The sequence below is a fragment of the Brienomyrus brachyistius genome, chromosome 9 (assembly GCF_023856365.1).
Source record: "Brienomyrus brachyistius isolate T26 chromosome 9, BBRACH_0.4, whole genome shotgun sequence".
In the NCBI taxonomy this organism is placed as follows: domain Eukaryota; kingdom Metazoa; phylum Chordata; class Actinopteri; order Osteoglossiformes; family Mormyridae; genus Brienomyrus; species Brienomyrus brachyistius.
In genome coordinates, this window is record NC_064541.1 from 9,365,229 (window position 1) to 9,376,761 (window position 11,533).

General features: G+C 44.3%; 1 protein-coding gene across 25 annotated transcripts in view; it reads right to left on the reverse strand.

Annotated features, from left to right (window-relative positions):
• LOC125749639 (NACHT, LRR and PYD domains-containing protein 12-like) overlaps positions 1–9,208 on the reverse strand; it is a 60,211-nt gene extending 51,003 nt beyond the window's left edge. For 21 of the 25 annotated variants that reach the window (XM_049027072.1, XM_049027085.1, XM_049027084.1 and 18 more), the window contains exons 1-3: positions 9,032–9,207; positions 3,521–3,577; positions 382–495 (exon numbers count right to left, since the gene is read on the reverse strand). In XM_049027072.1, the coding sequence (XP_048883029.1) occupies positions 382–495; positions 3,521–3,555 (149 nt within the window). In that variant the 5' untranslated portion in view covers positions 3,556–3,577; positions 9,032–9,207. Of the gene's footprint in view, positions 1–381; positions 496–3,520; positions 3,578–9,031 lie in introns of all 25 variants that reach the window. The other 4 variants (XM_049027094.1, XM_049027093.1, XM_049027092.1 and 1 more) reach the window with 2 other exon arrangements.
• Between the last annotated feature and the right edge of the window lie 2,325 nt (positions 9,209–11,533).

Consider the following 11,533-nt stretch of genomic DNA (forward strand, 5'->3'; position numbering starts at 1 on the left):
TCCATGAGAATGAATTTACCATCAAAACAGAAACATCCATCCCAGAATGACAAGCTACTGTCTACTCCTTCTTAATGGATATACAGCAGTGTGCAGGTGAGTCTGCTTTTTCCAGCTGTATGCTGAGGACTGCAATTTAAAATACACTTTTCAATTAATAGGCTTCCAATGAAGTCAGTCTTTACATTAATCCTCATCCTTCTGCCTCAGATGTGATACATAGAATATAGACAGTGATACAAAAAAACTTCTGTTAAATTCTCAAAGACGATGGGATTTGCAAAAGTTTCATGATAAAGGTTTTCCCTCATAGCTTGCATGTGCCTGTATGTCTGGACCCACTGAGTGTTTTAAACAGTGTTTCTTTAAATGCATATTTACCTTTGATCTGGAGGAAAAGGTTCCATACTGAATTTGGGTGGGAGGCCCATCGATTTGTCACTCTTCATGGAAACACAGCTGGGTGCAGGTGAGCCTGCTCTCTTCCTTGGGAGACTAGGGACAGCAAGAGGAAATAAATCCTCATAAAATAAATATAATTCATATAATGTGGACTGTGACACCCGCTCCGTCCGCTCCTCGTGTGTGCCACGCCCCCTGATTACCCACGTGTGCTTCCCTGATCGTCTCCAGCTTTGTCCATTTACTTTGCTTGGTCCTGTCTTATTTAAGTCCTGGTCTTACCTGTTTGCCTTGTCTGTCATTGATGTTCGTTGCGGTTAGATGTGTCCCGATCCCCAGTTCCCGATTAAACCCCGTGTTTTACCCGTATACGCCTGTCCGCCTGCTCTTTGCCCGCCTGCCCGAGCGATCGCTCGCTTTTAAACAGCGCGATCACAGCCGGGCATGACAGAATGACAGACCAACAGAAGAAAAAGAGGAAGCAGAGGAGAAAGAGGGTCCCTGAGGCGTCGATTTGTTTGGGTACCTGCTCGCTCTCCAGCCCTAAGCTGCCCACAGAGGTCGAGGAGGAGGAGCTCGTCCTCTGCTCGGACCTAGGACCGCTTAGTCTTGGAGCCGGCTCCCTGGCCAGGATCTGGGCTCCGAGTGTGGACGAAGGAGAGGAGCCCGTTTTGATCCAGGATCCAGAGCCGAGTCCCCCTAACCGGCTGCCGCCCCGCGAGCGGTATGTTTTCCGCCCGGAGCGACTGGACAACTGGGGAGGGCTGCGCGCGTTGAGAGACGCAATCCCGCGAGTGCCCCGCATCCCTACGAGGTCTACGCCCGTCTCCCCCTCACGGGACGAACCCGTCCCTCCTCGCGCGGTGGCCCTTCCTGAAACGTATCCCTCGCCACTGCTACAGGAGAGGGCTCGCCTGGCCGATCAATTCATCACCCTCCAAAGACTCTATTGGAGGGTGATAGGAGACCCAGCCGTTTCTGAGGGTCCCGAAGCGGCACTACTTGCTGCAAGGCTCCAGAGGGGTTTCGAGGTGTTCACTCCCGCGTCGGGACGAGCCGACCTCGAGCGCCTTGCAGAGGACCTGCAGGAGCTACTCCTGCTCAGGAGAGCTCCAGACCCCTCGTCGACGCAGCCGCTTCCGCCGCCTGCACGATCGCCTTCTCTGCCGCCTGCTGCTCATGAGCAGGCACTTCCTCTGTCCACGGACCCCGTGCCCGTGCTGCCGCCTCCGTCGCATGCGCAGCCAGCCCCAGAGGCGCACCCTCCGCCTGCTGCAGCCCCAGAGGCGCACCCTCCGCCTGCTGCAGCCCCAGAGGCGCACCCTCCGCCTGCTGCAGCCCCAGAGGCGCTCCCTCCGCCTGCTGCAGCCCCAAGTCCTGACCGCGCTCCAAGTCCTGACCGCGCTCCAAGTCCTGACCGTGCTCCAGCGGCTCCCGATCCGCCGCCCTTGCCTGCGGCTCCGGCGCCTGAGCAGCCGCCTTCGCTCCCTGACGCGCCCGGAGAAGCGCGCCTTGGAGAGGGGGCTCCCACAGGGGCACGACCGCCTCTGCCGGTGGACCCCGCGCCTGCAGTTCCAGAGCCAGCGCCCACGCCCGAGGCGCTCCCCGTGCCTGCAGCAGCTCCAGCGTCCACGCCCGGGTCGCCCCTCCTGCCTGCAGCTCCAGTCCCTGACCCCACTCCAGTCCCTTCTGCCCTAGTCCCCGAGGAGGTCCCAGAGGACTCTATCTTAGCTCCTTCCTCTTCGGAGGTGGAGGAGCTTGAATGGGACCCCTCGGGGACCCTACTTGTGACTCCTTCACCCTCACCCCGGCGACATCGACCCCGACCGGGGGTCGGTATGTCTGTGTTTGTTCCTCCTCCTGCCTCTGTCCCGCTGTCCTCTGTTCCTCGTTCCTTTGTTCTGCCCCGCTCCGCTCCTGGTTTCCCGTCGTTCCCTCCCGTCACTCCCGCTCCTTTTGTCCCGCCTGTTCCCTCTGTGTCCCCATTTCTGGTCTGTCTGTCGGCCTTTCCTGTCCTGTGTCGTGTCCTGTCCTGGCTCCTGCCTCTTTGTCAGTTTTGCCTGTCTGTCTTATTCCCTGTTCCCCGTTGATTTGGTTTTGCTTTTGTCTTTCAGGTTCTGGTTTCCCGGTCTCGTCCCGTCCTTCGCCTCCTCCCGGGCGCGCCCGGTGTAGCGCGCCTTTGGGGGGGGGTTCTGTGACACCCGCTCCGTCCGCTCCTCGTGTGTGCCACGCCCCCTGATTACCCACGTGTGCTTCCCTGATCGTCTCCAGCTTTGTCCATTTACTTTGCTTGGTCCTGTCTTATTTAAGTCCTGGTCTTACCTGTTTGCCTTGTCTATCATTGATGTTCGTTGCGGTTAGATGTGTCCCGATCCCCAGTTCCCGATTAAACCCCGTGTTTTACCCGTATACGCCTGTCCGCCTGCTCTTTGCCCGCCTGCCCGAGCGATCGCTCGCTTTTAAACAGCGCGATCACAGCCGGGCGTGACATGGACAGTATCACATTACATCTTCAGTGGTTTAGCCTTCTGTTCTGCCTGCCGTGAAGCTCTTGATGCAAACAGGCGTGTTTAGGAGGAGAGAGAAGATGCTGAGGTCTTTAAATTAATCTACACATATGATTGTGCTGCCCTCTGAGCCAGACCTAGCTAGGAACCCTGATTACTTTTATGTTAAGGCCTAACTATAGACCCAAAGAGACATGAAGGCCAATGGGCTGAACAATCATTTCACCATAAATCACAATGTTCTTCACAACACGTCTCTGAGATGTTCCTTATTCATGTATTACTCCTATGATCACTGTTATATTGTACAATTAATTAGACATAAAAAATTACACAGTGCCATAGTTTTGAAAATACGTATTTTTAGAAAATACCGTCAGTAATACATGTTCAGAAAATCGTCTCACACCCCACAGATGTCTTAAAAAAACTCAAGCAGCAGCACTAGGGGGCAGCAGAGGACGGTGTCTGGGGAACATAATTAAATGCCGATTTCTGAAGAAAACGAAATTTAATAAATGATGAACATAAACCAATGTACCAAATTCTGTTATTACTGCTTCTTTTGTCTGCTTGTAGAAAAGTGCAAACACACGCAGGTTCTGTCTTACCTCTCAGCTCCTCTTTTTCCTCTCTCCTTTTCCATTTTTCTGCCGATCCGGGACGGTCTGTGAACACAAAGGATAAACAGATATATACACACAATACACACAACAGATATAATGGTGCCTTGTGTTTGTGAGCCGTAACTCATACATTTATCTTCACCGCATAGCACACGTCACATATACATCTACTTTACCATAGAAAAATTTGGTTTCATTACTGATCGTGAGCCATAATTAGTCCATAGGGACTTTTTAGTAGTAAAATACATAAGGCGACTCAAATCTTTACTCAAACTAGGCTGTCAACTTGAAATATTTCACCAACGCTGTCTCACACTGCAGCTGTTTAAATGTAAATATATTAGTGGTGGACATGACTGGTGATGGGTTGCAATTCGACTATTTTTGCAAAAACCTTCAGATCGGACCATTTTTTAGAATTTGTGATGACTAACAGCATCTGCCATTTGTTTGTTACCCCATCGCAGTGACCACCGAACAAAAATGCTTTTTAGTCTTCATATGACCCACAAGCACCTCGATTTCTGTTTCAGAAAAGTTTATTTTCTTGCACTCCCTTTCGGATGCTATGATAAATAAATATTTATCGAACTTGACTTGTATGGCTAAATATGCATGATGTGTTTTGCATTGATCATTTATGATTGGATCTGGGTGTGCAGAGGGTGGAATATGAGGCTGGTCCACGTACACACAATTCCAGGAAGAGTGTGATTTATAAAGAGAACATTTGCTGTAAGTGTGAGTAGCACGGTTTTATAAGGCTGGCTTTTTTGAGAATGCCATTTTCAGCTTTTTGTGTGTCCGTATACTTTTAGTACGAGACCTATATGAGACCCCAGGAGAGGGCAGATGTATTGCAACAAACACGAATACAAGGAGTGAAGTGAAACCGGTGAACTTTTACGGACAGTTTTAATGTTATTAGTCAAGGCTTGGACGGTATTACAGTAATAAGGCATACCACAGTATTTTTGAAATCTTTAGGACAAAATCTGCCGGAACCTCACCCGCTCAACAAAATTTTTTGCCAAGACTTCAAAATGCCCGAATAACCCTGCTTTTTTAAATACTGTTTACCTTGGTATAATGTCTAGACACAGGGCTCGCAAAATCGCTAGCCCGACGTCCCAGGGCTATTGTGTCTTCCAGTCGGGCTACCAAAATCTATCTCAGCCCTGCCTGTCTGGCTATCATAGGAAGGAAAAATATATGTCAATGCTTTTGAAATCTTTCGCAAAATGTAGCTGGGTAATTATGTCATTTTCGGGCATCGATGAGACACTGTCAGTATGTGAAATATTGAAATCGCATTTGAATTCGCGCATGTTTTTTACTTTCACTTTGCAATCGCGTGAACTGTGTATAGAAAGTGGCAGTATTGATTGGTCAGTGACGGATTAATACTGATTGGTCAGTGACGGATTAATTGCGCACCAATTCCTCTGACATCGTCATCACTCATTGGCTTACTATTCAAACGTGACGAGTGAAATCTCCAGCAGCAAGCTTAAACATGTGATAGAGGTTGATTGCGCAGAGAATTTAAATAAATTGCTGGCCGTTTTGTATGTGCGTGTATAAAAATAAATGGATTTACGCAGGTATTTTAGTTCTGCTGAACCAAATAAGACAGGTCAGGGTGAAGAAGGGACAGCCAAGAAAAAGCCTACCACAAAGCGGAAAAGTTATGACAAATCAGACTATGAGGTAAAAAGAAAGCGTAGCTTTTTGGTTTCATGGACAAAAGAATTTCTGTGGCTGGAATATGACAAGCTAAATGACATAATGTTCTGCCGGGTGTGTCGTGAGTTTCCCTCGATTTCTGACTCGACAAGAGCCTTTGTTACTGGGACCAGTAATTTTAGGAAAGACCCCATCAGAACCCATGAGAAATCTCTGCATCACAAGAAATGCATTGGTGCTCAGTCTGCAGCATCTTTCCCAGAACAAGCACCAATTGCAAAAAACATACTAAAAATAAACCAAGCACAACAAGAAGTCCTGAAAAAGCTGTTTAGAACAGCGTACTATGTTGCAAAGAGTGAACTACCATTGGCAAAATTTAGCAGCCTTTGCAAACTTCAAAAAGCATATGATCTTGGTTCCACTTACCTCAATGACCATGCTTGCAGAGAGTTTACTGGAGCAATAACACAAACTTCAAGAGACCAGATCGAAAAGGAAATTCAAGAAAGCAGGTTCTTATCCATTCTTGCAGATGGCAGTACAGACACTGGTATAATACAACAGGAGTTGGTTCATGTCAGGTATGTGAGAGATAATGGTGACATATCCACATACATGATCAACACCATGGGTATCAGAGAAGACACATGAAAAAAGATAGTGTGTGCAAATTTTGATGGTGCTGCAGTGATGATGGGTGAGAAAACAGGAGTAGCTGGGAGACTGAAGCAGAGGATACCCCACATCATAACAATCCACTGTGTGGCACACAAATTAGAGCTAGCCGTGCTGGATAGCGTGAAAGGCTGCGAGTACCTGGTGAAATTCGAGGATACACTGAAAACTTCTTTAAGATGTACTACTATTCCCCAAAGAAGCGAAGAGAACTGACAGAAATAAGTCAGCTGCTAAATGAGAAACTGGCACATTTCAGTGGCCGGAAGAGCACATGGTGGCTCCCAAGCCAGCTGAGATGTCTGAAGGCTGTGGAAAAAAAATACACTCACACTGTTGTTCATATGGAGAGCATGGCAGGAGGAAGTGATGTCAAGCCCGAGGGTGCAGCCAAGGCTAAGGGGGTGGTGCAGTAGATGAAGACAGAAATTTGTTCGCTTCCTGCATTTCATGTTGGACTACAGTACCATCTTATCCAAGTGCTGTACTGATTTTCAGCATGATAACCTTCACATGAAGAAATCAGTCAGTTGAGAGCACCACATCACGCTTACTCTGCCTAAAAACAAAACCAGGAGAATACCAGAAAACCTTGGACACAAAGTTCACAGCGAAGGAAGATGGTGGCATTTGCTCCTGTGGAACTCAGCTCACAAAAAGGCAGCGACCTGCTAGAAGAGGTGAGGGCACAGACAAAGACACCTTTGGTGCAGATTCAGAAGATTATTGACAACACAGTCAAGTACATGGACAACAGATTTAAAAATCTGTGTGAAAAGCCTCTCTCTTCTTTCAAGGTTTTTGACCCTTCCACTCTTCCCTACCCCAGGCAAAAGCTGGCAAATTATGGGGATGAGGAGCTGGATTATCTTGTCACACATTTTGCCAGTTTGCTAGATGAGGAAGAGAAAGAGAAAATTCCACAAGAATGGATGGATCTAAAAAAGTGGCTTGCAGAACACTGGGGTAGCAAGGTAAATTGCTTATACAGAGATCTCCTCTCTGAAAATCCAGAACACCTCTCTCGTATCTTGTTGCTGGCGAAATTAATGCTGACACTTAGTCCATCAACAGCCATCTGGGATTTTCTTGCATGAACCGAGTGAAGACAACACATCGTACCTCTCTACACCCTGAAACACTGAATGACTGCATGTAACTCTCCATTAATGCGGAAACAGTTGAATCTTTTTGCCCTGACAAGTCAATTCGTTTCTGGATGTTTTCTGGAAAAGGTTCAAGACACCTGGATCATAAAACCCCGACAAGAACAAAGAGCAGTGAAACGGAGGCCGATGCACAGGAAGAGGAAGCTGATGAAGGAGATGCTATGCCCTCAATGTCAAGTGGCATTCTCTCATCCGTGACTTCAGTGGAAATTTCAGATTCAGAATCTGACACAGACTGATTCATGTTCTACACAGTTCTTACAAGTTCATAGAAATTTCTGTTCAATTAGAACCAAATATTTGAGTTGATGATTGTAATTTTTATACAGTTGTTGTAATTTGTGTTTTAACAATTTTTTGATTGATGTTTTGTTTCCTTTACAATATTATACATTAAAAATAATCTCTTTTTTATTCGGGCTACTTAAATTTATTTTGGGCTACCAGAAACTAAAGAGTGTCTGCCCGAAGGACTACCAGGGATTTAGAAATTTTGCGAGCCCTGAAACAGTACGAAAGACTAGATACGCAGGTACCTCCAGCTCTCCTCATACAGCAAATTAGTAATCTATATAAATGCAGAAGCCTCTCTGCATGTCAAACTCCACATTAGTATGTACAGGAACTATGATTGTGACGCACTTTCTTCCACGCTGTCTAGAGCGGTGAAATAAAGTTCTGAGAACCTCAGGAAAACCGGATACTTTAGTTCCGTAAACGCTGCGAGAACGAAAAAATGTAAGCGGGGATCACTTGTCATTTATCATTTAAATTTTATTTTAGACAACCAATGTCACAGACAAAAATAGTAAAATAGTAAAGCGTTAAAAAGCACCAGGCTAATACTATAAAGCGTTAAATAGTACCAGGATAATACTGTAAGTGTAATGTTATTGCAACAGTCGCCGTGTATAGCACCGAACAAAAAACATATGCAAGGTAATTGGACGCAAGTTAAAATCGAACTATTTATTCTAATGACTAATTTATATGCACATTGTAGACTACACTTTAAAATAATTTCAGTATTTTTACTGATTACTGTTGCCATCTTCACCACCCTGTGAGCGTTTTTTCCGACGCGCGCTCACCCGTGTGTGCGCGCGCGTGTCTATGCATGCGCACCGGGGCAGAACTGCCCCATGCGCGTTACAGAGAGCAGAGGAGAATTGTAAACGCGCGACGAGACAAAAATGACAAGCGGTTGCGTAAATAAGATAAATAACATAAGGCTATTTAATTTGTTTAATAAAATGACAATGTATAGACCTGTTCTATAGGAAAGGTAAGCTTAAATTACTTCTGTTGTGATCTGGCGCTATATAGAAAATAAAATTAAATATAATTAACTTGACCTTCAAGGGGGGACGGGAGGTGCCCCTAATATAATGGTAGGGGAAACACTGAACTTGATTACAAAAGTTTAGCAACAAAGGCGCGGCGAAAATAGTGGCTAAAATGCATGGTTATTAAAAACTCGTTTAAAGAAAACTAAACAGCTGCTGCGGATATGTGACGTTTGGAAACCCCTATAACGCTTAACAAATGTGTTTATTGTTCAAGAAAACACGAAATCATTTTGCCTGTTTTACTTGGTTGGCGGCCTGTATCATAGAAACGTCACTATCAAAATCAAGTGATAATAAAATCACAAATACCTGTTATACACCGGTAAACAAAACACCAAAGTGGCCAACCTAATAATAGCACAGATCTAATTTTGCTAGAGTAACCAAAGGCCGATTTTAACTTTTTTTTCTTTAGACCAATTCTAATAACATGGCGATAAAGACCATTTCCAAATACGCCTCTGTCATTCTACATGTCGTCTTGGGGAGTTTCTACGATCTTTCGGCAATTTTCGGATATTTCCCGTTTGATTTCTCACGGCCACGTCGCGGATAACCAAGACCGCGAATATCAAATGCGCGAATGTGAAAGAATTACTGCATAATCTTACCTTGGAATAAGAAAAATGTCTGTATATTATTCCAGAATCTTATGCGTGTCTCTTGACAAAATGGCGACTCCAACGACAGTTTATGATGAAGTTTTACTTTCAGTTTGCAAATAGGAAATGAGCAGCTTAGTAAAAACCGCGGAAGCGATGAGAGGCATCTGGCTGCAGAAGGGCCTGACAGCGCGTGTCCTCTGTCAGGCCCCTTCCACTCTCAAGCCCCTACGTCATTTCCGTTCGAACGACAAATCTTCTTGTCGCGAGCTATAAGAATCCATCTTGTCGTGCGGATAATTCTGAAGTCGTGGAATGTATGACTTAACTATTTAAAAATTAATTATCACATCGAAATACGCCTGTGTTGAACTCATCGCCTTAGTACAGGCAACTCATGTTTACCTTAAAAAAGTCCTAAGAGTAGTGCTCGGTCACATAAAAAAAGTCAGCCAAAGACAAAGTAAACTTTATAGTCATCTCAGCTACTGTATATACAAATATATAGAGAGGCAAGACGACGTGACTCCGACGTGACTTACCGTTATCAGGAGTGGCAAGATGGACTTCATAACTGAATATTACACTGAAGAAGAGAAAGATACCATTGTCTATCCCTTTTTATTTCAATTTTCAAATGTTTCAAAGACATGCATTTGTTTTTAGAAAACACAGCCGACAAGAGCTTAATCGTGTTTTGTGGTTTAGCGTAGTAGGTTCACTGTACAGTACATTGTTATTGTCACAACCGATCGTTCAGACCTCGTGGACCACGCCCACTTCATTTATCTCGTGTGAATCCCGCTTATTACCAGCTTTCCTGTTTGATCTTGTTTGTCTTGTGTATTTCAGTGTGTTCTATTTCATTCTCCAGATCTGTCGTTGTTTTTGCTACGTGCCTTGTTCCCTGTGATTCCCTTTTTACCCTGATTAAACCCCGTTTATTCGCATTCACGGCTCCCTTCGCCTGCTTCTCCGCACCCGATGTCAGTTATTTTTTATATTAGTCATATATATGCATCTGTTTTTAGTGAAAAATCCTTAATCACTGATTGCAGTTGTCATGCCCGGCCCGCTCCTCCTGTGTGCCACGCCCCCTGATTACCCACGTGTTTTCTCCCGATTGTACCCAGCTGTGTCTAGTTAATTTGATCAGTCCTGTGTATTTCAGTCCGTGCCTTGCCTGAGTCCATTGTCTGTCATTGTGGTTATTACCTTGTGAGCGTATTCGTGCGATGTTCCCTAGTCCTCGTCAGTTTAATAAATCCCCGTTTGCCCTGATCTTGCCGGCTCGCCTGCCTCTTTGCTCGTCGCCCCGTCCTTGCGCCTCACCCGCATCGCACGCGCGTGACAGCAGTACTGTAAATTATTGTATATTTTCAAAGATCTGTTATTTGTATATAGTATTTGTTGTCATTTCATAAAGTAGTTCATATATTTAAGTGTTTTATACTGTATTCTGTTGACATCCTGTTTGGTTTGAAAAATAAACCTTTTGCTGTTTTGTGAGGATTTTTTTATTATTATTAAAAACAACATAGTTTCTATATAACTAGAATAGTAGTTTTTCTTGTAGAAATTTAATTCTCATCGGCTCCTTAGAAAAAAATTTACATAGTAAAAATATTGTATTATGGCCAGTACCAAAGCACAACTTTTTACTGGCAATCGTTTATTTAAATTAGGCAATTACGCAACTGTTTCAACTTCACATTATATTATTGTCTTCACAATATAAATAAAAATATTTTTATTTGTTTTTTTATTAAAAAATGACTTCGTCATATGTTTACATAATATTGAGGTATGTATTAATATGTGATATATAGTGTAATACACGGTAAGAAAGTTCTAATTAGCTATTTAGGCACACTACACTCTAAATCTATGTTGGAACACTGGACTCTAGACATCGTTATTAAAATGATGTTATTACTTGGGCACATATCTTGGGTAAAACAAATACGTTTTGTCAATAACCAATAACGCACAAAACATGTTTATTAGATTATGACTTAAAAGTTTCCGTATAAACATTGAAATGCTGACATTATTAAAGTACAATATATGACGGAATAAATATGGCACAAGAAAATAATGATTTAAGTACATATTAGCTATAGTCTGATGTCTCACAATAATAACACATACAGTAGCACTACATTTATTTACACACACATATGTACAACTATATTGTTCAGGTTTGAGACGGATTCCCTTGTTTAAACAGAAATTACGTATTGGGGTTTGTCAAGACGGATTTGTCCACAGGACGGATTGTTTGTTTGTCTCTTGGAAAAAATAATCTCTCTCCAAATCTGCTGAAATATAAAGCAACAACACACAACAGCGTGTTCATGGAGGCAGCCATGTTTGAATGGGAGATCGTCACCTCGGAATTTCCGGATAATCTGTCGTTTTAACGGAAATGACGTAGGGGCTTGAGAGTGGAAGGGGCTTGACAGGGGACACGCGCTGTCAGGCCCCTTCTGCAGCCAGACACTCGTGGAA